At 37.6% G+C, this 27873-nt stretch overlaps 1 protein-coding gene across 1 annotated transcript in view; it reads right to left on the minus strand.

Annotated features, from left to right (window-relative positions):
- Positions 1 to 1162: 1162 nt before the first annotated feature.
- Positions 1163 to 27873, minus strand: part of DPYD (dihydropyrimidine dehydrogenase) — an 891530-nt gene continuing 864819 nt past the window's right edge. Inside the window, exons 25-26 of the mRNA XM_040471061.1 lie at positions 5174 to 5314; positions 1163 to 2636 (exon numbers count right to left, since the gene is read on the minus strand). Coding sequence (XP_040326995.1) covers positions 2463 to 2636; positions 5174 to 5314 — 315 coding nt within the window. The 3' untranslated portion in view covers positions 1163 to 2462. The remainder of the gene's footprint in view (positions 2637 to 5173; positions 5315 to 27873) is intronic.

Raw genomic sequence — 27873 nt, forward strand, 5'->3', positions numbered from 1 at the left:
CATCCAGAATAATGCTTGACCAAGTATCTGGGTACTGGGTACCAGCCAAGATAAAATAACTATCACATATTTAGATCATTGAGTACAATTTCTTAGATATAGGAAACACTCACAATCAGACTCCTTAGTCTAATCCTACGTCTTCACTCATGTCTGAAGGTCTGGTGTCATGAGAACATGTGTGTCAGGGCCAAGGGCTTGAGGTCTCTTGCTGGATGGGACGACATGACTTTCATCCTTCCTCTGCTCTGGAGTCTCTCTGCAATTGTCTACATGTCTTATAAACAGTCTATATAAACTACACATCTTATAAACAGCATGGATAAGACATACTTCTTGGTGTACAGTAGAAAAGGGACAGAACAGAAATGTGAATGGGGAACATACCGGTGTAAAATCATACATCGCCATGGCCTAGCTCAAAGGCCTGGTCATGTGCAGTTCCCCAAAGCAGTTCAAGAAAAGAGCTATAGTGCCACGTTCATTCTTTCTCAGAGGAGGAGGCGAAAGTCATAAACTACTTTTTTCTTTAATCTCTATTAAGGGAATTTCTGCCTGGCAGTCAGTGTCTTGAAGAGGACTCAGGCATATATGCATGGAATGGACTTTTCATAAAACTCCCAGAGCAAAAAGCTCTCATCAGATTGAGGTGGGGGTAATACATTATGATGGCATCCACATAGCCCCAGTAAATTTATTTCCTGGACAAGTCGAACCCTTCACTAAGCTGTGACCAAGTCCAAAAGGTAAGATGCCCCCACCATGACAGGACCATAAAAGGGAGTCCATTGATATAAGTCTTTAATATTGCACATCCAACTAAGGGATACTATTAAGTGACACTGATTTTTGTTACAGTGAAGATGGTAGGTTGCCATTTCTCATTTATCTCTGCCCATGAACCACTGCAAGAACCCTGACCTGTGCCCAGTGAAAGATGCCTTTTGGCAGAGTGGAATTAAACTCAGTAGGAAAACCTGGATCAAGAGGACTGGAAACGAAACACTTAAATAACTGTACTGTCATTACCCTCATTAGCTTTGAACTAGCATTATATACACACTTGGATGGAATTCACTGTAGGATTAATCAAAAACTTCACCTCAAATTCTAAATAGTTGACATGATGTTGTACTTGCAAATGAGGCAGCAAAAGACCATGTTGTTTAAGATGCTTTATGATATTTTATTTGATATTACTCAATCATGCGGATTTTGCGGTAAATGTGCATTTCTAAAAGTGCATAATCAAACATTTATTTTTCTAGGTCTTACCTTTTTCATAGAAATATACCACAGATTGTTACTTAAAGATATGTTACTTATGGATTCATATTGAAATATACCACAAAAAAGAGATAAATGAATTTATATGATGCTATTTGTTGATTATGAAAATAGAGAAATACAAAAATAGTGGCAATAACAGAAAATATGTATTTCTTTTTATTTGATTACCTTTTAAAAAATTAAACACGAAAATAGAGAGTAGTCAAATAGGCTTTGCCCACTTAATATATATTACCAATACTATATTTTTCACTCTTGAATAATGAAGCACATGGCCCACTGCTGTATAATTTGGTCTTTGTTCAAACATTAATTGCTATAATCATGAAGGCTACTATTAGAAGCAGACAGAGCAGATCTGTGCACAGCAAAAGAGTAGCTTTAACCAGAATTCCATCCTAATATCTTGTTTTGTTAGGAACATAGTTTAAATATTTAAAGAAGAATATCATGTTGATTCATTGGTGGAGTTTGAACACCCACCTCAGGCTTGAATGGTGACTAGCAGAGTGATACGAAGGATTACTAAATACTATCACTTTGAGGTTCTAGCCCCCCCCACAAAGAAGCTATTTTTAACAAAGGGGACTTAAAAAAGTTTTGCAAATCCTCTTTGGCTTTCTTCTCCTGCCACGGTAAATAATCATTTGATTTTCTTCATTTGTGCTTTATGGAGCTAATTACATTTGCTTAGAAACAGGGTTAAAATTAAATGTAATTTTTAATTATAAAATGTTTCCTTGGAAACATTTTCTTGTAAGTTAAATGGTACTTTGTTCTAAAATACTTAATTTCACTTACAATTAGAAATCAAAGACAGAGCACAGCACCAGGCTATTTGGAAATACTGCATTAATTGCCACAAAAAAGTTACTGTTTTTCAAAATGGACAACGGATGGTGAATGTCCAATTAACTGCTACGCAGTTATTTAGCAAGTATTCTCACAGGAGAATTATTCTATTTTATGACCATTAATTGCATGGCCACTGGCAGTAGACATTTTTCAAAATTTGGAAATTTATTTAGAAATTACATTATTCACTCAGAATTTTTTTTTTTGAAATTATGTATTTGTTTCAATTTAGAAAGAGCTGAACATAATGATCACAGTTAAAAAGATCAGCATACTAGGCGACCTCAAAGTTCCCAGCAACTGTTTCACAAATCACCTTAACACACCAGATTATTCACAGCTAAGGGCAAGCCTCTCTTTGGTTCATAAGGTGTTGTCCTGGAAACCATTTTGATGCAGTCGATAATAGGGCAGACGCTGAGACACAGGGTACAGCCCGTACAGGAGTCAGTAATGGTGGGCAGGTGGGTTTCAGGATCAAACTGTATAGCCTGCAAATGGAAATAAAGAGTATTGCTGTCACTGACCAAAAAGGTCAAGAACGCCCCCCTTTTGGCATCAACCTTTTTCTCCACCGCAGTAGAGCGGAGCTTGGAGACAACACTGCGTGCAACTATAGCAACAGTTGAGGTGCCAGAGGGAAAACAACAACAACAACAACAACAACAACAACAACAACAACAACGGCACAACAGGAAAGAAATCCTTTTAAATTAGAAATACATTGTTTAAACTTCCTTGGAGACATTTTTCTGGTGTTGCGTGAGGGAACTATTTCATACCAGTTAAGTCTTTAGTTTCCTTTGTTCTGAGCAGAGCTCGGGTCCTTCCAGTCCTATCAGGATGGGGTGTCTGCTACCTGAGGACGGTGGGGTGCTTTCTCTCCTCATGCTCCTCGCTCTCGACAGGGAAAAAGGGTCACTGTCAGATGGAGCAAGGAATGTATTTGCTTGGATTTCAAATTATGCATGTAGTTTTTAGAAGAAAATAGGAGTTAAAAAAAAAAGTTAGCTTAAGAGCCAGTTTTGAGGTTTGAGGATTTCCAAGTAAACAATTCCTTGATTCTGACTTTTGTCCTGTTTCATATAAAACGTGTTATCATCCAATTCAAAATAACTTTTTTTTGTTAAAAAAAAATTTCCTTCCCCCAATTGAAGCTACTTGTAACTATAATTGTTTCTTCTTTTATGCACATAAAAGACAAATGGCTTCATTAGAGTAAATTATGTCAGAATGCTTAATATAAAAAAAAAAGGCTGATCTTTAAGGAAACAACCATATTATAACTGAAGAAGTGACAAACCATAAGAAACTTTGTTCACATAAATTGTTGTCATTTTTAAAAATAAAACAACATCTTGGATGACTGTGTGAATGAGTAAAAACTATTTCTCTTCCTTATGTATCCTTTTATAAATAGAAACTCAAGAAGCAATTGAAAATAAAATAATGCTTATCTTAAAAATTTCATACTTAAAAATTTGCAGACATAAAACTTTATAATCAGTTGAAGACTTTTTCTGTTTTTTTTTTTTTAAATCTTCTTGAGACAGAAGAGTCAAAGGAGTACTTAAAAAACTTTTTAAAGCAAAATTGTGATTTTTTTTTCTCATTAATAAGGGTTTTGGGGGGGGTTGTTTTTATTTCTGACATTGTACCAAGGCTAGAATTTTACGGTAAGGAGTCATAACTTCTTTTCTTTTTAAATTTTTTTAAAGTTCATTTATTTTTTTGAGAGAGAGAGACAGACAGAGAGAGAGAGAGACACAGAGAGAGCATGAACAGGGGAGGGGCAGAGAGAGAGGGAGAGAGAGAGAATCCCAAGCAGGCTCTGCACTATCAGCATTGAGCCCAACTTGGGGCTCAAACCTACTAACCGTGAAATAGTGACCTGAGCTGAAATCAAGAGTCGGACACTTACCTAAGCCACCCACGTGCCCCTGTAACTTCGAAGAATGGAGATACTAGAGAACTGCTATGATTTTGGTGACAGGACTTATTAACTCATCTCTGATTGGTTAATTAGAGGAAAGCCAAGATGAAAGTCAGTGTGATAGGATTAGCATTTCCAAAATAACTGTTAGAGACACCTTTCAGCTATATTAAAAAAAGTGATATGTTGAGTAAAAATTTGGCATAGAGCTAATGTCAAATTAAAGAGGAAGATTTTTTAAAAATCTCAATATGTCTGTTATATCTCTTAATTAGGTGGTCAGAAGAATATGCACAATCCCACCACGAGCAACATGGGATCTTCCTCCAGGCTGAGTTTAATAAAGTTCAATTTTTCAAAATAGTCCATTTTATCTATCTTCAAAATTCCATTAATCATCTTTAAATGTATTATTTTACTTTACTTCTTCATAGCTGGAAAAGCGTAATGAAAACAATATTATTCTGTAGTTGTGAGACTGAAGACAGCTGAATCCCTACTTTTCCTGTGTCACCCCCTGGCAGCTTCTCAGATGAAGGGTGAGGAACTGGGATGAATCCATGGCTACTGCATGTGATAAGAATACAACCTGCTGCCTTCTCCAGCCACAAAGGAATTCCCAGTCCCAACACCTGGCCTGATGGGAAAGTGCTTTTTCTTTCTTACGGTAGTAGAAGCCCAGTCAACACTGGACAGAAGAGAATTCTCTTTTGGTAGGAAGAATCAAGTCCTTTCAGGGTGATGGCAATAAATGGTAATTCCCTTCCCTTCCCTCTGTATTAAAGCACAATGCTTCCTAATGTGCATGACTGTGTGGATTTCTCTTTGGGTTGCGTTTTTCCATCCAGTTTTACGGGTAATAAAATATTTTAAAAAAACACTGTACACTGAATGGTGGCACAGTTAGTATAAGTTATGGCTTTCCTTTGAAAAAAATTACTATGCCCAGAGGGCGAGGGGACAGACATACCACTGCTGAGGAACAGTATTGGGCACGTCTGGTCTGAATTGCACACCTAGCAACATAAGATGCTTTCCGCTAAAAAACCAGAAGAAACATGCCTCACAGCATCCTAATTACAGTAGAATTCTTACCTGGTAGCCAGAGTCATTACAGGTCATGTAGCATTTGCCACAGTTGATACACATTTCTTCATCGATCATGGCCACAACTTGCTCGAGGTGGCTCAGTTCCCCAAAAGTTCCAAGGTACTGCAGTGCTTTTCCAATTACATCCTAAAACATAGGCACTGAATTACTTACAGTGTTCATTGTAAAACATTGCCATGTAATAATTACTATCAGTCCAGAGTTCTCTGTTGTTGGTTTTTTTTTAATGTTTATTTTATTTTCGAGAGAGACAGAACATGAGCAGGGGAGGGGCAGAGAGAGAGGGAGACACAGAATCCGAAGCAGGCTCCAGGCTCTGAGCTGTCAGCACAGAGCCCGACGCAGGGCTTGAACTCACAAACCGTGAGATCATGACCTGAGCCCAGATTAAATGCTTAACCAACTGCGCCACCAGATGCCCTGTTTTTTTTTTTTTTTTTTTAATATATAATGTTGCATTATGTAACTTAGGAGGCTTTCAGTAGTATAGTTCTTGTAGTTAATGCTTTTCATAATGGTAGCTTAAAAATTTTTGTCTTCTGAAAGATAGGCAAAATGTGTGTGTGTGTGTGTGTGTGTGTCTGTGTGTGTGTGTATGTATCCAGCTTAGAAACACAAGACCTAATTGGCTGCTTTCCATAGGATTTCTACCAGATGATCTAAAATAGTGTTTCTGCGGACAGAAGAAATGACACCCTTTTCAGCGGTTGTAGCTTACCTTTTCCCAATTTTGAACTTTGAAGGATGTAGAAGTAATAAAAAGCACAAAAGGGTAACACACTTAAACTAGAAAACTTTAGATTGCTAGGAATGAGGGGAATAAAAATGTGAATGCTATGCATTTGTATCACTGCATTTGGGTTCCAGATTTTCATTTAGAAAAGTGCTTTGATAGCATACCCACCTGTCATGTCTTGAAGAGTATATTTCATTATTTAAAAATTCTAATTTATGTTAATTAATTAGATTCATCTAATAGCTAAATAAGATGCTGCTCTTTTACTTTTAAAGAACTAGGATTTTCTTCATTCACCGCTGACGATTTTTCATGTGGTTACACATTGCTTTGTTCTTCATATTAATTGGAAGTGTGCTTAATATGTGAAGCACAGAAGATGTTTCATCAACAATAAGAAATACTTTCTTTCATAAAACAAAAACAGAAGGATGTAACAATGTTTGTCAAATTAGTATGCTGTTAACATTTTCTGCTTTTGTCTTTAACTTTTTACCAAGAGAATATTTTGTTCGAATTCAAGGTCCACATTCAAGGAGGTCTGACTCTTAAAGCAATCTTCCTATATTCTCTTTGGCATTTTATTTTCTGTTCTTCTCTTTATGACCCTGGTTACCCTCGTTTTACTTTTTTCTCCATTTCAAGCTCTAAATGACAATATGCTGATGACTTGGAGTTTTCAAACCGAAACAAGGTTTACATTATAATATGTACTTCATTTGTTCATCTCTCTAGTAGGAGCAAGGTGATAGAAAATTTATAACTCTTCACTATTTTCTTTTCAATGTGTTGAAGATATAATTTCAACTGTACTGCAGTCTGTCTGTAGGTGGGCACTTGATGTCCAAATCAATATCTCTTCAGAATCACTCTCACAAACTCAAGATCTACATTTGTCAGCTTCACGACAGGCATTGTTACTAGAAATTGGTAACACAGATTCTCCACTCACTAAACTTATCATCAACACTGCAAAACTGGGTCTTCCTTCTGACTTCCTTCATTTAAAAAAAAACAATTTTTTTAATGTTTATTTTTGACAGAGAAAGAGAGACAGAGCATGAGTGGAGGAGGGGCAGAGAGAGAGGGAGACACAGAATCTGAAGCAGGATCCAGGCTCTGAGCTGTCAGCACAGAGCCCGACGTGGCGCTCGAACTCACAAACCGTGAGATCATGACCTGGGCCGAAGTCGGACACTCAACCAACTGAGCCATACAGGCGCCCCACGACTTCCTTCATTTTGTCAACAGTGGTAGGATTTTTCCAATCACAGAGGCTTGAAATTTGAGAGCGTGATCTACTCCAATTTCTCCTTCCTCCAGCATCTCATCTGTGGTCAAGTCTTGTGAGTTCTGGATCTGCAATATCTTTTGAATCTTCTTTCCAAGTCGGCTGCAATCTGGAACCATTGCTCATTAGTTTCCTGTTACCTCTAATTCAGTTAAGAGCCTATGTGATGAGTCTCATGCTCATAGTATTCCGTTGCCATTCCACCCTATGCAATGTTGTCATCTTAATCCAGGCAGTACAGCATGGACTCAATTTCTCACTACCTTACTCAAAAATCTGTTACGTTAAATACAGTCTCACATCTAAGTCTGGCATTTAAGGCTTTCTAACAATGTCTTTTTTGGTCTTATTTATCGCTTCCAAACACCACGTGTTTCAGCTACACTGAACACACTTGTCAATGGACTCCTCAGGAACCTAATTTCATGTTGAGGGTATCTGTCTAGGATACCCTTCCTTCTCCACTTTGAAAACTCCTACCCATCCTTCAAAGACATCTGACATGCCACTACTTCATGAAGATTTCCTCAATCCTTCTTTTGCCTTTCCCAACCAAAGTGAAGATGTAATCTCTTTGTCTCTTCCTCTTTTTCCTTCATCTCCTCCTTTCCCCCTGACCTCTCTTTCTCCCCTCCCCATCTTTATATTCCCCCTAGTGACCTATAGCATTTTATCTATTATACGGGACCAATGATAGCAGACAACTTTTGAGTTCTTTCTATGTATCAGACCAATGCCACGATTTTAAAGCACTGTCTCATTTAAACCTCAACACATTTTATACGTGATGCAGTGAATCAGATTTAAGGTACAAAATTAAGTAAATAATGAAGCAGGGATTCAGACCAGTGCTGCATGACTTCAAATTCTATGGTCATAAGCACTGCTATGCTGACTCATCCACTATTTCTCTATTTAGCAAATTCTTCTTCATGTTGTAGATAGTTTCTATATTTAGCTTCCTATATGCAGTCTCTTAGCAGGCTTTAATTCATCTTTGTGTCTCCTGTGGCATATCTTGCTCCTGCAGATCACTGAAACATAATGGGTACTCAAATATCTGTTAAAATAAATATAGCTTTCATTTATTTATGTGCTAAATATACAGTGTAATATTAGGCACATACTTGTATGGGTTAATAGATACTTGTTGATTTACTAAACATTTTTATTAGCATGAGAATCAAAAATAGATTTGAGCACTTATTTTAAAAGAGTATTTTTTTAAATGTCTATTTATTTTTGTGAGAGAGACACAGTGCAAGTGGAGGAGGGGGACAGAGAGGGAGACACAGAATCAGAAGCAGGCTCCAGGCTCTGATCTGTTAGCACAGAGCCCAATGCGGGGCTCGAACCCACCAACCGTGAGATCATGACCCGAGCCAAAGTTGGACACTTAAGCTACTGAGCCACCCAGGTGCCCCTGAGCACTTCTTTAAATGCAAAATAATCATAGTCAAAGTATCTGGACATGTTTAATATTTTCTAATAATGTTTTAAGGTAGTAAGTACATAAGGTCACTCGCCAGCTATAAAGCTATTTACATGTGATTTAGAAAATAAATTTTTCAATCTAGGAAATAAATCAGTCAAAAATTTCTTTGTTTCATTGAATCAGATCACAGCTTGACTGAAATCACCAAAAAATATTCAAACAATGATTAAACAGGAAATTCCCTAGATAGTCATCAAAACCTTGAAGGCTTATTCAAAAGAAACAATGTATATTTTAAAAGATTTTATTTTAAGAGGCAAGTTCACATTCTGTGTATAGTAAATATACCTTCTTCTCTACATTGGAGATTTGCTGTTGTGATTTATTAAAACCCTATGCTTAATGTAAAACTAATAAAATAAGGTCTTGGAGCCTCTAAATTTTATCAGCACATGGTGTTATGTAGTCCTCATAGTTATTAAGACATTGTATATAGTTTTTTAATCTGGAAGAGGTTAGCACAATGATAACTATTATAAATTATTTTGGAAAGAATAGCAAAGAAAATGAATTACCATACCATGTGCCTGAAAATGTGGACATTGTTTAAAACCCAAAGCTTCCATTTAGTACTGCCAGCTTATGAGTATCTTTGAATACACATCTAGAATTTGGAGTTCACTGAAAGACACATATAATAAGTAAAGGACATATGGCTGTTCTACTCCTCCCTGGACACACACCTACATTCATTATTCCAAGCAGGGTATGCATATACAAAGGTCAAGCAATCTGCTATAGCCATCCCTGATTAGTGGAAATGTTTATGTGTGAATGTGCATGCGGAGAAAGTGATGCCAAATTCTTTAAAGTATAGATGACACATTTGATTTAAATTAAGTGTTCCCAAAATTAACATTGTCAAGGATTATAGAATTCCAGAATCACGTCTTTGTCAGTTAATTATTTCTTTGGGATAATCAAAAGTATTTTTAAAAACTGGATCAGTCTGGGGGTGCCTGGGTGGCTCAGTCGGTTAGGAGTTTGACTCTTGATTTCCCCGAGTTGGGCTCTGCACTGACAGTGTGGAGACTGCTTGGGATTCCCTCTCACCCTCTCTCTCTGCCTGCCCCTCTCCTACTCACATACTCTCTCAAAATAAATAAATAAACATTAAAAAAAGCCTAAATCAGTCAATATTTCTGTTTGATATAAATTTTTGGACCAAAGGGTGAGGAACTAGAGGCCCCCAATCCTATCCTTGCTGTATCATACTCAATTTATTATGCTTGGCATAAATCTGTTAGTTTTCCCCTAGTTTTTATTGGTGATTGAAGTACTTTCAAGTTGTGATTGTTATCTGGCATGTTAACTGTTTTTCCTAGCTTTAAGTCTTCTACACATCTGATTAATGTACTTTCTCCAAACCTGTCGAGAGTGCCATTCAAAGGCCAGGACCAGGACAACAGTGCTGTGGACAATCCTATGGCTTCAGTCTGAAAGGGATCCAATATTTACATTATTTGGGTGTAGCTGTTTAATCATCTTATCCTTATCTGTACCATAACCAATGTCACAGGTTCTTATCTTTTACTCCAAGTTCACACTACCTGCCTAATAAAGCTATCAAAATAGGAAATGAGATAGTATGGTACATTCTCAATGAATTTATGCTGATTCTTAATAACTTCTTTCTTTACTAACTCTCTCAAGTTGAAAGTTTAATGATCTTTGGAGACTTTCACTGGAGTCAGACCTCCAGCATTCTCGTCTACTTCTACCCTTTCCCTGCCACATCCACCTTTTCCTTTTCTAAAGAACCTGAGGCAACATTTATTTTTCAGCAGTGTGATACAGCAATATCATACAAAGATACTTTCAAACATAGAGCATGCAATTTATTTTTGATACCCTCTGAGCTGGGAAGCAGGGAGGGGGGTCTGTACAGTGAGAAAAGGAAATCTTGAGTTTATATTCAGCAGAACTCTGATAACTGAGGGCTTAGCATGAATATGCTGAGATGGGAGGTCAGAGACACAGCATAGGCTTGGAAATAAAGTTGTAGATTGGTGGGGAAGGTGAGTGAAAAAAGTAATCGAGAGATGAGACAGAAGCAAGCGAGAATCCGGGAACTGAAATGGGGCAAAGAAGGAGTGGGAGGGGCTCGTGAGTGGGAGAGACAGATGAGTGAGGCTTGGGTGTAACCATGGTTGGCTTAGTACAGAAGGGTACTCTAATCACTGTATTCTTTTTATGTAGGTAGCTCAGGCTTTAAAGTAGCAAGTTCATGCCAGACATTTTGGGTTTAAATTCCATGAAGCTAATGTGATGTGCTTTTACTATATCCTTTCCTGTCTTGGGCTTCACCTCTCAAATATATTTTCCCTACCTTTTCAGTTCTAAGAGCATTCTCTATGGGGATGCTAGAAAGATAATAGGAATTGAGCACTTCTCACTAATTGTAAGTTAACAGTATACCATCTGCTCTAAGTAGTGGGTGTATTTTCTTTCCCTTTCTTAAAAACTTTTAATAGACCAAATACATTTTCTTTCTTCCTAATACTTTTTTTGGAATTCAGATAATTTGAGGCTTTGGTACTTCTGAAACATCCTTAATCCTTGATGCCACTATTTTATGATCATCATTGGTAATGTGATCTTTATTTTCTCATACGACCATTCGCTATTGAATTGTCTAAATGCTTGACTTTTTTCTTACTCGTTGGGAAACTGAGTGATTATGTCGTCAACTTTCTATTTGACAGCTTCTCATTCTTCTTGATCCATCCTCAAGTTAGAGTCACCGACTGTGGGATTGTTTTCTATTGTTTCGTCTGAACTTCCTGAAATGGGATGCACTAAAGGTGGGGCATACATGTATGTCCAAGCTGAGTTCCTCTCTGTGGCCTAATGAACTCTAGGATGATATGGGATGGTTACTTTCCTTCAAGACTCTTTTAGCTGCCACTTTCCCCAAACAGATTTGTATAAGGAGCCAGAAATAAGCCAATGCAGCAAGACCCCTCATGGCTTCTCTCTCTTCTGTGGGATTAAATTTCCAACAAGGCAATTCAATAATTTTTCAGATGTTTTGCCTTTAGTGGAGTGGGATTTTTATCTGAAGTCTGCAAAGGCTTACATCGCTCCTCTATCTTGCCTGTCCATATTAACCATCTGGTTATGAGGTCTCTGATGTAGTCCCAGGATAACATTTCTGTTTTTCTTTCATTTCACTCTCCTGCAGCTGCTTCCTCCATGCCTCACTTTCAGGTTTGTGGATTTCAATGCATGTGTATATCTTTTTGACATACACTGCTCCTCCCCCAGCCCTTCAATTAGACCTATTTATTCCAAACACGATATACCTTTCCATAGTCATATTCCACTCAGGAAGCACATTGCAAAACATCCCCATAAGATGTAAGAGATGATATTTACCAAATAAGGTCCATTTCTTTTAAAGTTCAGTTCAATAATTTTCCACCGGCTATTTGTTGGTATAGAGACAACCGAGAAGGTTAATGTTACCCCATCCCATTTTTATGGTATCTTCCGACAATTGCTGGGATAGTCCTCCACTATTTCTCTTCCTGCGCCATCTCTTTTATGCTCTGTAGTATCTAATACAGTCTTACGGTTTTATCTGAGTACTTTTCTCCTTTCTCTCACAATTCAATTGAAATAATAAACCACTCGATCAGGCTGACTGGTCTCCTGCCAACACTGTCTTGCCAGTCTTATGAGATGCAGTCCATCTCTTACTAGAAGCAGCAGGAAGAAGAGATGAAAACATCGCTAGTGCCCCTAAACCATTCATTTTCCTACCCAGAAATTCAAAGATGTTAGAGATACATTCCTGGCTTCATAAGGAGAATGAGAATTCATTCTCATATATATCAACAGAAGTGGGAAGCATTCGGGGGACTTTATAAGTCTTGGCAGACTCTCAAATCTCTGTTATATGCTGCCTGGGAATAAAGCACGTTTCTCATTTAGCTGGGCCAAATGTGCACACTGTCGCTTCGGTTCTCGGTGAGGAGACAAAACTGTCTCCTATTCGGTTTCCTTTCTCTGGCACAAGTGAACCTGTGGAACGTGTCAGGAGCTTCTTCGGAAAGTCCTGGTTCACCTTTTAGAAGGAGACCTTTATACCTGCTGCAGGAGGCCAGCTCTTTTTCTTACTTTATCTCCGATTCTTCTTCTTCAATCTTCCAGCACTATTTCTGACTACCCTCTTTTTCAGAATCCTTTCATTTCTGTTTCTTTCATAAAATTGGCAGCTCTATAATGTGGTGATATATATGTATGTATATATGGTAAATGCTGTGTCATTATGAAATTGGAAGTCGAAATGTGGGGTTGCTAAAAAGGAAATCAACTGGATGCCAGGCAGGTCGACCTTAGGGCCTCAGACCACTCCCTGGTATAGGACTGAGGGCCTTTGAGGCTATTTTTAGCTTCTGAGGGGGGCAAGGAGAAGCTGGATAGCATGTTGCTAGCGAACACTTCGGGTTCTCAAGAACCCCGTAGTCACAGTGTAACACTGGGAATAACCAACCGATGCTCTAGTTGACATTGTCAGCAGCTTAATCAGTACATCCCTTTGCCCTTTAATATCATGCTAAGACTGATCAAGAAAACTGGATTATTTCACTCAGTATTGCCTCTCAGTTTGGTCCCTTCTATGAATTCCTACTGAAAAAAAGAATGGGTTTACCAGTCAGACCCTACTACCTAGTTGATTCAGGGATTGTGTATTGGATTTAAGGTCCCATGGCTGTATTTTATTCCCAACATGTATAGATACTATACTTTTCAAACGCACTGATTTGCTTGAAATACCGCCTTCCTCCTTTTTTTTTTTTTTTTTTTTTTTCTTTTGTGAGAGACACAGAAGACAGTGTTTAAGGGCCAGGTTCTAGAGCCAGACTTCAGAATCACATCTTGGTTTTGATGTCTTCCTAGCTGTTTGACCTTGCACAAGTTATTTAACCTGCTTATCAGTTACTTAATCAGTAAAATGGGAAAAACAGGGAACCTGATAGGGTTACTGTGAGAATTAAATGAGTCAATTCTCAAGCATGTAGAACCGTGCCTGAAACCTCATAAGTACTCAATAAATATTAGCTTTTATTATTAATTCTCTGCTTAATTAACACTAATTTATTAAACTCCATGTTAAATATCACCATCTCTGTGAAGCTTTCCACAATTACCCGAGGCAGAACTAATCCCTTTCACTCCTCTGTGTTCCCAGAGCATTTTGTACATATTTGATTGAACTGTAAATAATTTTTAACATGTGTCTTTTTCCCTTGCTAGCCTATGAGCTCCATAAGGATAGATGTCTTTCTTTTTAAAATTCATGTTGTATTCCTAGTTTCTAGCACAATTCCTGGATTGCAATGAGTGCATAGCAAATACATGTTAGTGCTACATCTCCACCGAGATTGGGGAAATTCCTGTGCCTTGGACCGTGCTTTTTACAGCTTTGGATATAAACTCGGCCCACAGCACACTGCTGGTCACATAGCAAATACTCAATAAATACTTACTGATGGACTGATATTGAAACCGCCTACCTCTGAGCCAACAGACCATTAAATCTTATCTGAGGCATTTGAAGGAAAAAAGAACAAAAGATGAGATCTATTGAGCATGGCTTGCTTAGAAATAATATTGTCACACTCATAACCAGGGAAGATGGGGTAGATTAGAAACTTGAATGCCTGACTGAAAAACTTGTTCAGACAAGAGGGGCTTAGTTAACTTTGTGGGGCACTGGGGCTCTTTCTGTAGCAGATGGGGAATAATATACTATGCTAGCTGAGAGGATAAACAAAGCAGTGTCATGGAGTTTAAACTATTGAACAGAGGAATCTATAAAGAGGCCAGCAGACAGGAGGGAAGAAACAAGCTAAAATAAACAGATGGGTGGACAGAGAAAACATTAAGCATGATAACAGATAGCCCAGTCCCTCCAGGAAAAAGGGAAGAAGGAAAAAATGGTATGTCAAGAACAGAAGAAGCACCTTAGGGAAAATGTAAGAGCAATGAAAGCAACAGAGGGAAGTATACAGCGTGCCTGGGTACGTGTGGTAGTATAAAACAATAAAAACGCAAGAAGCAATGTCTGATTCACATTCACAGAGATGGCTCTTAAAGGGAACGTGGCTGTTAATTTCAATGAGGACTGAATAAGCACACAGCTACACCATCCAGATGGGGTCTGAAATAATGGGCAAAGGGGTGGGGGACTCATAAGAAAATAACAATAACCATGGCCCCTTACATTTGAATAGAACTATGCTTTGTACAATACTTTCACACACATCATTTCATTTGAAACAAGGGAGTTGAGGCCTTCTGACACTAGCTCGTATTTGTTCTCCCTCCTGCCAATCTCTCGCCTGAGTTGTTACAATGGCCTTCTAACCAGTCTCCCTGCTTCTGCCCTTGCCCGTCTAGGATCTTGTATCAACATCACAGCTAAAAGGATCCTTTGAAAAATTACGTCAGATCATGTCTTTCTTCCTTTTAAAAAGCCTCCATGGTTTCCTGCCAAAGACTTTCCTATTTTAGGGTCTTTGCACTTTCTGTTCCTTCCGAATGGGATGTACTCCCCAAAGATATCTATCCATGTCGTCGTTCATCCTTTCACTCTTTAAAGTGTTTACTCAAATGCCATTTAATCAGGCAGGCCTCTCCCGACCAACCTCTCCAGAAATTCCTATTCTCTTAATCCTGATATATTTTCTTCACAGCACTGTGACCATCTGACACAGCACGCATTCACTTGTTTATCTGTTTCTCCTTAGTAAAATGTAAGAGCCATGAGAGCTGGGCTATTGTTTTGTTCACTACTGAATTTCTAGTGATTGCATCAGTGCCAGTACATGGTGGCATTAATGATGTATGTTAATAATTGTTGGATGAAGGACAGAATGAATGTATGGGTGAATATATAATTTTTGCAAACCAGAGGTTGGAATCTCAGTGATTATGTGCGAAAGATAAAATGAAACAATACAAAGTCCTGTTGCCAAGATGAGCAGTGCTTTCAGACCTGTGGACACTTCCACATTCTTAAGACTTCATCTTTGGTTCCCACGCATCCATACCATCCTTAGCTTCTGGTTATTTTCCCGTTTCTTTTCTGCTCAGTTGTTCTCTTCTGCTTCCCCAGAGCTTACTTCTCTCTCATAGGGTATTAGGTGTAGTAATATTTACAAAAATATATGTGAAGTTTCTATCTTGGTATAGCACACAGTAGGTAGTCAATATGTCAGTTCTTTTTCCTTTGTATCTTCCAGCACAGGTCCCTAATTTGCTTGAATTCATTACTTTCAATATGCTCAAATCTAAGTTTTCATCCCACATCAAAAAAGCCCATTAAATCTAAAACACTAAGAATAAATCTCTGATTCATTATCTTTTCTTTATCTCAGTGACTGGGACCATAAAAAACCCTAATCATCTTGGTCCACTTATTCTTAACTCCTTACTAGCCCTTACCCTTTAATATATGAGAAGCACTAAGTTTTTTTAAGTTTAAAAAAAATGTTTATTCATTTATTTTTGAGAGAGGTGGGGAGGGGCAGAGAGAGAGGGAGAGAGCACCCCAAGCTCCATGCTGTCCGTGCAGAGCCTGATGTAGGGCTCGATCTCACAAGCCCTGAAATTATGACCTGAGCTGTAATTAAGATTTGGACAATTAACTACTGAGCCACCTAGGCACCCCAAGTCACTATGTTTTAAATGGAGAATTAACATGACTTCATCATTTTTGTCTCTTCCTCTGTTTCTATAACCATGGCCATTCACCAAATTCAGGACCACCTTATGGATCTCCTGAAATATCCTTTTCCCTTTACCCTTCTAATCCATACCCAGCTTATAGGGGCCCTTAACTGCCAGTTCCTCAGAGAGACTTCCTCTGTTCCTTCAGTCTAAATAAGGTCTTCCTATGAAAAAGACTCCATACATTCTGTATTTTTTTCTACAGTTTGTATCACAAATATGATTTTATATTATTAGTGGGATTCTTTGCTTACTATCTGTTTGTATGCTTCATGAGGACAGAGGCTGGGTCTGCTTTATGTATGGTACTATGGGTGCCCAATTCTTAGCATGTTGCTTGTCTCATGGTAGGTGTGCAATAAAGATTTCCTGGAAAATATATGGGCTTCTTCTAAACTTCCAACTTGACTGGCCTCAGAGCCTTATGTATTCTTACTTTCATTCTTGAGTTAATTTTATTGAACAAAATGGGAATGGAGAGTCACCTTAATCTATTATCTCCTTCAACCTGTCCCTTCCTAACATAATAACTAAAGTAGGTAATACTTATTTAGGATATATTTGATGCAGGCTAAAAGCAATTCACACATTACCTAATTTATAGCCCCACGGAACACACTCTTATTTTCTCTTGTCTCACAGATTAGCTAACTGAGGCAAATTCATGCAGCTATGAAATGGTAGTGCCACAATTTGAACCCAGGCAGTGTGACAGAATAGTTCCATGCTTGGAAATTCAGAAAACTCTTCTTCCATAAATGTACTCTATTAAAATCTTATGAACTTTGCTATGTATTTCAATGAAAGAGAATAGGTTAAGACTTGACATGATCACTTTAAACATGGCTATAGGGGTGCCTGGGTGGCTCAGTCAGTTGAACATCTGACTTCCGCTCAGGTCATGATCTCGCGGTCTGTGAGTTCGAGCCCTGCGTCTGGCTCTGTGCTGACAGCTCAGAGCCTGGAGCCTGCTTCAGATTCTGTGTCTCTCTTTCTTTCTGCCCCATCCCCGCTCATGCTCTGTCTCTCTCTGTCAAAAATAAGTAAATATTAAAAAAAAAAATTAAAAAAACATGGCTACATACTAAAATAATACTGGTAAGCCTAAATTCAGTATCATTAAATGCACATAGCATGTAGTAGGCAGAAAATCATGACATGTCCTTTCTCTAATGCAAGATAACTTAATGTATCGTCTGAACTCCATCCCCAACCTTCTTGCCAAAGATCTAGCTTCCATAACCCCACCCTTTCTGGTAGCCTTAGCTGTTCTCTCATAGCATATAAACTCATGCAAGCCTCGATTATCCTAACATATAAACAAACCAACCTTTCCCTTTACCCTATTTTCCCTTCTTATCACTTTTCTTCTGATCTTTCTCAAGTTCAGAAGAGTATTCCATACACCTTGTTCGTACTTTCTCAACCTTTCTTAATTCCTCCATTTACCACCTCCTGGGCTCTACTTTTCAACACTCCACTGAAGCTGCTCAGGCCAAGACAAGCTAAAATATGAAGGGTGTGAAGATTATGCTAAGTTTATCTTAAGGTGTGGGAATCTTAAGTAAGGAGTAAAAAAAAAAAAAATCAGATTTGCATTTTTAAAAGAATACTCCGTAATAGCTGGGGGTGCATTAGGTAAGAATGACAAAAGAAGGTGGGAGACCAGTTAGTAAAATATTTCAAAATTCCAGTGAAGAATGTATAAGAGCGGTATTATGGTGTCTTCAGTAGGAAATAACAGAAAAGGAGGGAGACATGAGAGATTAAAATGATCGACATTGATAAGTGTCCCATGATCCCATTCACTAATGCGATGATTAATAGGATAGAACCTAGGCTGATTTTTACAAAAGTTGAGTGGCTCTCAATGCTGTTCATTGAGACATAGGACTCAGGAAGAAGAGCAGTTTGGAAGGAATGATAATCAGTTTAGTTTTAAGTGTGATGGCCCCTGTGCTCCTTGTGTAGACTGTCTAGGTGGAGGTATCCAGAGACAGTGGGCAGCACAAGTCTGAGGCATAGAAAAGACAATGCGATGGAGAATAGTTGAGTCAATATATAGGAAAAGTCTAAATTGACGATAAAGGGAGATGGTACAGAAATTAGGAAACAGAGAGATAGACATCATTATCGGCAAATTTTGAGGTAGGAAACTTGAATGTAAAGCAATTTATGATACATTTTGTCACTGAGTCATAATTTGGGAGATGTAAGGGCCACTTAAAAAAATTTTTTACCTTTATTTATTCTTGAGAGAGAGACAGAGTGTGAGCAGGGGAGGAGCAGAGAGAGAGGGAGACACAGAATCCGAAGCAGGCTCCAGGCTCTGAGCTGTCAGCACAGAGCCCAGTGCAGGGCTTGAACCCACAAACCGTGAGATCATGACCTGAGCTGATGTCAGATGCTCAACCGACTGAGCCACCCATGTGCCCCTGTAAGGAGCCACTTTAAAATGCAGATATTGAGATCATGGGATGATTGTCTATTTGGGAAAAAAATAAAGTTTTAACTATAGTTGATAATTTAAGGCAACAAAAATTTTAATTATTCAAATGCAAATATTAAATTTATAAAAGAACTAGATGGGGTGAGTATTTATGATCTTATGGTACGAAAAGCTAAACCACTGAAGCAAACTGTAAAAGACTCTTTTTTTTTTCAACGTTTATTTATTTTTGGAACAGAGAGAGACAGAGCATGAACGGGGGAGGGGCAGAGAGAGAGGGAGACACAGAATCAGAAACAGGCTCCAGTCTCCGAGCCATCAGCCCAGAGCCTGACGCGGGGCTCGAACTCACGGACCGCAAGATCGTGACCTGGCTGAAGTCGGACGCTTAACCGACTGCGCCACCCAGGCGCCCCTAAAAGACTCTTAACGATAGAGAACAGAGGGTTGATGGAGGGAGGTGGGTGGGGGATGGATTAAATGGGTGATGGGTATTAAGGAGGGCACTTGTGATGAGCACTGGGTGTTATACATAAGTGATGAATAACTAAGTTCTACACCTTAAATGAATAAAAACTTGAAAAGAAAAAAGGGAAAAAAGCTACACTGAGCAAATAGAGAGAAAAATCACAAAATAAGCTTTTGCCAGATATAATTTCATAAAGTTAAAGCTGCTGTATGTATATATAAAAACACTATAATACAAATTAGGAGACAAATGGCAATATATAAAAAGTTTATAAAAAATCTGTAAGACAAAGATAATTACTCTGGCAGAAAATTGGTCAAAAATGAGTAGTAAGTTCACAAAAGAAGACATGGCCCAAAAATATGTAAAAACATGCTGATCTCACTACTACTTAGACATTCAAAATTAAAGAAAAAATGAAGCACTTTTTTGACTATTATGTTGGCTAAAATTAAAAATAAATTCATTGTTGATGGGTGTCTAAAAAATGAGCCCTCTTATATTTTTTGGCGGAATGTAAATTTGCACACTCTTCCCAGAGAGCAAGTTGGCAATACGTATCAAAGGCCCTAAAATTTCACCTGTAATTTCTCTGGAGAAAACAATAAGACATCTACACAAAGATTTTTATACAATGATAATTATAATAGCATTATTTCTATGAAATTCTGGAAACAACCTAAAGGTTCAGCAATAGGTTACTTTTTTTTCTCTAGTTTTTATTTAAATTTAACATTAACAGTGTAAAATTAACAGTGCAATATTAGTTTCAGGTGTAAATTTTAGTGATTAAACACTTCCATACACCACCAGGTACTCATCAAAACAAGTGCTCTCCTTACTCCCCATCACCTATTTCACCCATCCCCCTTGCCCGGCTCCCCTCTGGTAACCATCAGTTTGTTCTCTATAGTTAAAAGTCTGTTTCTTGGTTTGCCTCTCTTTTTTCCCTCCTATGATCATTTGTTTTGTTTCTTAAATTCCACATATGAGTGAAATTATATGGTATTTGTCTTTTTCTGACTGCCTTATTTCAATTAGTAGGATACTCTCTAGCTCCATCCACGTTGTTGCAAATGTCAAGACTTTATTCTTTTTTATGTGTGCATGTATGTGTATGTGTGTGTGTTTACACACACACACACACACACACACACACACACACACACACACGGTAAATACCTAGTAGCATAATTGCTGGATTATAGGGTAGTTCTATTTTTAACTTTTGGAGGAACCCCTATACTGTTTTCCTGAGTGGCTGCACCAGTTTGTATTTCCACCAACAGTGTAAGCAGGTCCCCCTTTCTCTACATCCTTGCCAACACCTGTTGTTTCCTGTGTTGTTAATTTTAGCCATTCTGACTGGTGTGAAGTGATACTTCATTGTAGTTTTGACTTGTATTTCCTTGATGATGAGTGATGTTGAGCATATTTTCATGTGTCTTTTGGCCATCTTTAGGTCTTCTATGGAAAAATGTCTATTCACGTCTTCTGCCCCTTTTTTAACTGGGTTATTCGTTTTTTGGGTGTTGAGTTTGGTAAGTTCTTTATAGATTTTGGATACTAACTCTTTATCAGATATGTCATTTCCAAATATCTTCTCCCATTCCAGAGGTTGCCTTTTAGTTTTGTTAATGGTTTCCTTTTCTGTGTAGAAGCTTTATATATCGAAGACGTCCCAATAGTTTGTTTTTGCTTTTGTTTCCCTTGCCTACGGAAACGTATCTAGTAAGAAGCTGCTATGGCCCATGTCAAAGAAGTTACTGCCTATGTTCTCTTCCAGGATTTTGATGGTTTCACATTTAGGTCTCTAATTCATTTTGAATTTATGTTTTTGGGTATGGTGAAAGAAAGTGTTCAGTTTCATTCTTTTGCACATTGCTGTTCAGTTTTCCCCACACCAATTGTTGAAGAGACTGTCTCTTTTTCCATTGGATATTCTTTCCTGCTTTGTAAAATATTAATTGACCATATAGTTGTAGGTCCACTTCTGGGTTTCCTATTCTGTTTTATTGTTCTATGTGTCTGTCTTTGTGCCAGCACCATACTGTCTTGATAACTACAGTTTTGTAATATAGCTTGAAGTCTGGAATCATGATGCCTCCAGCTTTGCTTTTCTTTTTCAAGATTGCTTTGGCTATTTGGGGTCTTCTGTGATTCCGTACAAATTAGGATTGTTTGCTCTAGCTCTGAGAAAAATTCTGGTGGTATTTTGATAGGGATTACATTAAATGTGTAGATTGCTTTGGGTAATACAGACATTTTAATAATACTTGTTCTTTCAATCCATGGCCATGGAATGTTTTTCCATTTCTTTGTGTCATCTCAATTTCTTTCATCGGTGTTTTAGAGTTTTCATAGTAAAGATCTTTCACCTCTTTGGTTAGGTTTATTCTTAGGGATCTATAGTTTTTGGTGCAATTGCAAATGGGATTTATTCCTTGATTTCTCTTTCTGCTGCTTCATTATTGGTGTATAGAATTGCAACAGATTTCTGTACACTGATTTAATATCCTGTGACTTTACTGAATTTGTGTATCAGTTCTTGTAATTTTTTGTGGACTCTTTTGGGTTTTCTATAAAGAGTATCATGTCATCTGCAAATAGTGAAGGTTTGACTTCTTCCTTGATGATTTGGATGGCTTTTATGTCTTTTTGTTGTCTGATTGCTGAGGTGAGGACTTCTGGTACTCTGTTAAATAACAGTGGTGAGAGTGAACATCCCTGTCTTGTTCCTGACCATAGAGGAAAAGCTCTCAGTTTTTCCCCAATGAGGATATTAGCTGTGGGTTTCTCATATATGCCCTTTATTATGTTGAGATATTTTCACTTTAACCCTACTATGTTGAGGGTTTTTATCATGAATGTTTTACTTTGTCAAATGCTTTTTGAATCTATTGAAAGAATCATATGGCTCCTATCCTTTATTAATGTGGTATATCACGTTGATTCATTTGTGAATATTGGACCAGCCTTGCAGCCTAGGAATAAATCCCACTTGATCATGGTAAATGATTCTTTTAATGTACTGTTGGATTCAATTTGCTAGTATTTTATTGAGAATATTTGCATCCATGTTCATAAGGGATATTGGCCTATAGTTCTCTTTTTTTTTAGTGGAGTCTTTATCTGGTTTTCATGAGGGTGATGCTGGCCTCATAGAATGAATTTGCAAGCTTTCCTTCCATTTCTATTTTTTGGAGTAGTTTGAGAAGAATAGGTATTAACTACTCTTTAACTCACCTGTGAAGCCATCTGGACCTAGACTTTTGTTTGTTGGGAGATATCTGGTTACTGATTCAATTTCTTTGCTGGTTATTGATGTATTCAAGTTTTCTATTTATTCATATTTCAGTTTTGGTAGTTTTTATGATTTTAGAAATGTATCCATTTCTTCCAGGCTATCCAATTTGTTGGCATAGTTTTTCATAATATTCTGTTATAAGTGTTTGTATTTCTGGGGTATTGTTTGTTATCTCTCCTCTCTCATTTGTGATTTTATTTATTTTGGTCCTTTCTTTTTTCTTTTTGATAAGCCTGGCTTAAGCGGTTTATCACTTTCAAAGAACCAGCTCCTGGTTTCATTGATATGTTCTATTGTTTTTTTTTACTTTCTGTATAATTTATTTGTTCTAATATTTATTATTTCTCTCCTTGTCATGGATTTAAGCTTCATTTGTTGTTCTATTTCTACCTCTTTTAGGTGTAAGGTTAGGTTGTTTATTTGAGATTTTTCTTGCCTCTTGATGCATTGCTTGAATATTGCTATATACTTACTTCCCTCTTAGGACCACTTTTGCTGCATCCCAATGGTTTTGGATTATCATGTTTTCATTTTTATTTGTTTCCATGTATTTTTTAATTTCTTCTTTGATTTCCTGGTTGACCCATTCATTGTTTACTAGGATGTCATTTAACCTCTGTGTATTTGAAGGCTTTCCAATTTTTTTCTTGTGGTTTTTTAATAGTGTTGTGCTCAGAAAATATGTATGGTATGATTTCAATCTTTTTGTACTTGTTGAGGTCTGATTTGTGACCTAGTACGTGATATATTCTGGAGAATGTCCCATGTACACTTGAAAAGAATGTGCATTCTGCTGCTTTAGGAGGAAATGTTCTAAATATAGCTGTTTGGTCCATCTGGTCCAGTGTGTCATTCAAAGCCATGGTTTCCTTGTTGATTTTCTGCTTAGATGATATGTTCATTGATGTTACTTAGGTGTTAAAATCCTCTACTATTATTGTATTATTATCAATGAGTTCCTTTATATTTGCTATTAATTGGTTTATATATTTGGGTACTCCTAAGTTGGGAGCACAAATATTTACAATTGTTAGATTTTCTTGTTGGGTAGTTCCCTTCTTCATCTGTTGTTACAATCATTGGTTTAAAATCTAGTTTGTCTGAAAGAAGTATTGTGACTCTGACTTTCTTTTGACATCCATTTGCAAGATAAATGTTTCTGCATCCCCTCGCTTTCAATCTGCTGGTGTCTTTAGGTGTAAAATGAGTCTCTGAAGGCAGTAGACACCCTATCTATTCTGACACCCTATGTCTTTTGATTGGAGTGTTTAGTCCATTAGTACATTCAGAGTGATTACTGATAGATATGTATTAAGTGCCATTTTATTACCTGTTTTTGTCATTGTTTCTGGAGACTTCTTCTGCTCCTTTCTTGTCTTTGCACTTTTGGTTTCTCCTTTGCACTCAAAGAGTCCCCTTTAATATTTCTTGCAGGGCTGGTTTAGTGGTCACAAGCTCCTTTAGTTTTTGTTTGTCAGGGAAACTCTCTCTCCTATTCTGAATGATAACCTTACTAGATAGAGTATTCTTGGCTGCAGATTTGTCTCATTCAACATGTTGAATATATCATGCAACTCCCTTCTGGCCTGCCAAGTTTCTGTGGAGAGATCTGCTTTTAACCTTATTTGCCTTCCCTTGTAAGTTAGGGACTTCTTTTGTCTTGCTTCCTCAGGATTCTTTCTTTATTGCTATATTTTGCAAATTTAATTACAATATGTCTTGGTGTTTCCTGCTTTTGTTGCTTTTGATGATAGTTCTCTGTGCCTCTTGGATCTGGAAGTCTGTTTCCTTCGTCAGGTTAGGGAAGTCTGCAGCTATTATTTCCTCAAATACATTTTCTGTCCCCTTTTCTCTCTCTTCTTCTGGGACTCCTATGACATGAATGTTACTATGTTTCATGCAGTCATTGAGTTCCCCATATCTGGTCTTGTGTTCCATAGTTCTTCTTTCTCTCTTTTGTTCAGCTTCGTTATATTTCATTATTTTATCTCCCATATCACTTATTTGTTCCTCTGCTTCTTCTATTCTTGTGTTCATTGCATTGAGTCTATTTTGAATCTCAGTTATTGCATTTTTCATTTCTAATTGTTTTTTAACTCTTTTATCTGTGTGGTAAGGGCCTTCCTGATGTCTTCTTCTATTCTTTGCTCAAGCCCAGTGAGTATCCTTATGATTGTTCCTTAAATTCTCCATCAGGCATATATATCTATTTTGATTAGATCCCTTGCCATGACCTTTTCTTGTTCTTTCTTTTGGGATGAGTTCCTCCACCTTGGCATTTTGTCTAAGTCTCTGCCTTGTTCTCTGTGTTAGAAAAGCCTGCTATGTTTCCTGCTTCTGAGAGTAATGGCTTTATGAAGAAGAGGTCATGAAGTGTCCAGGGCCTGGCGCTTCAACAAGTGTCTCGTGTGTGCTCTGTTGTTGTGTTTTGGCTGTTCTATCCTTCAGATCAGTCATCTGCCAAGGTTCTCCTTGCCTGAAGTGGGCAGTGTTTGGTTCTTGACCAGAGTGTGGTGTGTTTTAACTGGGTACATTCTGGTCTGCTCGTTAAATGAAACCTGATACTACTTCCACTAGAATTGAAACTCTGCAGAACTCTTTGGTTAGGAGACATGGTGTGGCCAGGGGTTTCTGCTGGGCCCACCGCACTGGGACTAAGATGAACTTGACCAAGAAGGGTGGTACTTGCAGAGCACGGGGGAGTGGGACCTGATGTAAGCAATTTAGGCAGCCAATGTTGGCACTGTGCTGTGTACTGCACGTGGTTCTGTGTTTATACTGAGGGGCAGGGGAGGGAAATGGCACCAGCCAGCTCCTTTGTCCCCAGAGAGGAGTTTCCATGCTTGCTGCTCTCAGGGAAGTACTCTGAGAGGAGCAAGTAATCTCCCCCTCTGTGTGTCCCGGGTGTTTTTCAGATCACTGTTTCCATGATGTCTGCTTCCAGGTTGTTAACCTGCCTTCTCTCCAGGAGGAGCATGGTGCCCTCTAGGCTCTAACAGGTTACTTCCAAAAAATTAACAGTAAATTTATATTATAAAATATTATTGGGGCGCCTGGGTGGCTCAGTCAGTTAAGCGTCCGACTTCAGCTCAGGTCATGATCTCGCAGTTCGTGAGTTCAAGCCCCGCGTCGGGCTCTGTGTTGATAGCTCAGAGCTTGGGGCCTGCTTCAGATTCTGTGTCTCCCTCTCTCTCTGCCCCCACCCCCCACTCATGCTTTGTCTCTCTCTGTCTCTCAATAATAAATAAATGTTAAAAAAAATTGTAAAATATTAAAACATTATTTTGATATCAAAGTGCTATATAAATTATTGTGAAGTTTTTATGTAAAATATAAGAACATTCCATGTTTATTTTAATATATTATATTTAGATATAAGAAGGACTAGAATTTTATAAATCTAAATTTTAATAACGATTAAGTAGGCTTGGGGGCAATTTTTATATTCATCTTTGTGATGTAACATTAGAAAAAACTAAACAAATGAAACTACAGAGTGTTGGGGAGGGGAATTTAACTTCTTTGCCCAATAGTCTCATTTTATAGGTCTCCTATTTCATATTTTCCCTCACTCAAGTGATTAGTAATACAACTATGACAAAATGCATGTGCTTAAAATTCCTTTACTAAATGTTCTCATTATTCCATGTTGATGTTCATCTTTCATGATCTAAATCTAGGAATATTCCATACATTTTCTAGAATGGATCCAAACTTTTATAGTTCCTATTATAAGTGAATCTTTTGAATATCCTAACCCAGCTATTCTCAGTTTCATTTCCATCACCCATTCTACCAATAATTACTATGTGACTTGGCAAAATTATTTAATTTTTCATTGTTCCTCAATTTTATTATCTGTAAAATGAATATAGAGATAGTATCTATCCCAGGTATTGTGAAGATTAAATGAGATAAAACATGTATAGCATTTGGAACATTATAGGCACATTAGAGCTACTCGTTGCCACATGCTTCCATGGATGCTTCCAGGAGATAAACTTTCTCTCCTACATTAGTAAACCATATTAGAATATTGGAGGATGAATGATATAACTAAAAATACAGTCATACATTCACATACACACACAATATCATGACTCTAGAAGTCAGGAGTCATCTGAAACTGGGGATCTCTCTGGGGACAGGAACAGATCTCTGTATCTTCCTTCTTCCTGTAAAACATATGCTCCCACTACAGTATAGGAAGCCTTATAGAAAACAAGATAAAGTGAGAAGTCATTATTTTAACAAATGTAATTCCTCACTTTCCAAAAAGATAGTTGCTTTTATAACTAGTGAAAATGCTATCCTCAACAAAACAAACAAAAAAGACCAACCCACAATTATCAGCTACCATTGTGGTTTTTGAAAAATGTTTATTCATTAATTCTGAGAGAGAGAGAGAGAGAGAAAACGAGCAGGGGAGGGGCAGAGAGAGAGGTAGAGAGAATCCCAAGTAGGCTCCATAATGAGCTTGGAGCCCAACGCGGGCTCTATGTCACAACTGTGAGATCATGACTTGAGCCAACATCATGAGTTGGCCACTTAACCGACTGAACCACTCAGGCACTCCACCATTATGTTACTTGAAAGGTCACACCATCTTCCTAGAAATGACAACAGGTAGAATGGGTATGATACCCTGAGGAGAAGCCAAGGTAGTGGAAAATCCATTGGACATTGGGAAAATCTACCATGGCAGTCCTTTATTACACGAGCGCTATTATGGTCTTAGATGCTGGGAATATGGTATCTACCATGTCTTAAAGCTTATGCAATGAACACCAGGGATACTTTAATTTGGATAACCTAAAATAAATAAACTTAGGAGAGTAATATAAACCTGTACTGTTTTTAATAATACTCCTTATTCCTCCTGGATACTAAAAAAATATTTACTTACTTTCCTGACTTCCCATTTCTTTGGTTTATTTAATTCTGCTGAGTTTGATATTTTATTTGGATTAGTGATTGATCAGCTTGAATTCAACTATAATAAGTTTTTTTCTTTGTTCTGTTTTTGTCTTGCTTCTAGGTAATCACTATATTCCCTGAAGGAATAGAAGGCTAGAAAAGGTCAAAATGTTTTCATAATCACCTTGCACTTCTTTTCTCTCAAATATAAATAATATATTTCTCTTGATTTTTTATACATAAGGAAGAGATGATTTCTTACATTTAATTCAAATTAATTT

The sequence above is a fragment of the Herpailurus yagouaroundi genome, unplaced genomic scaffold (assembly GCF_014898765.1).
Source record: "Herpailurus yagouaroundi ecotype Mexico unplaced genomic scaffold, PumYag 77, whole genome shotgun sequence".
NCBI classification, from domain to species: domain Eukaryota; kingdom Metazoa; phylum Chordata; class Mammalia; order Carnivora; family Felidae; genus Herpailurus; species Herpailurus yagouaroundi.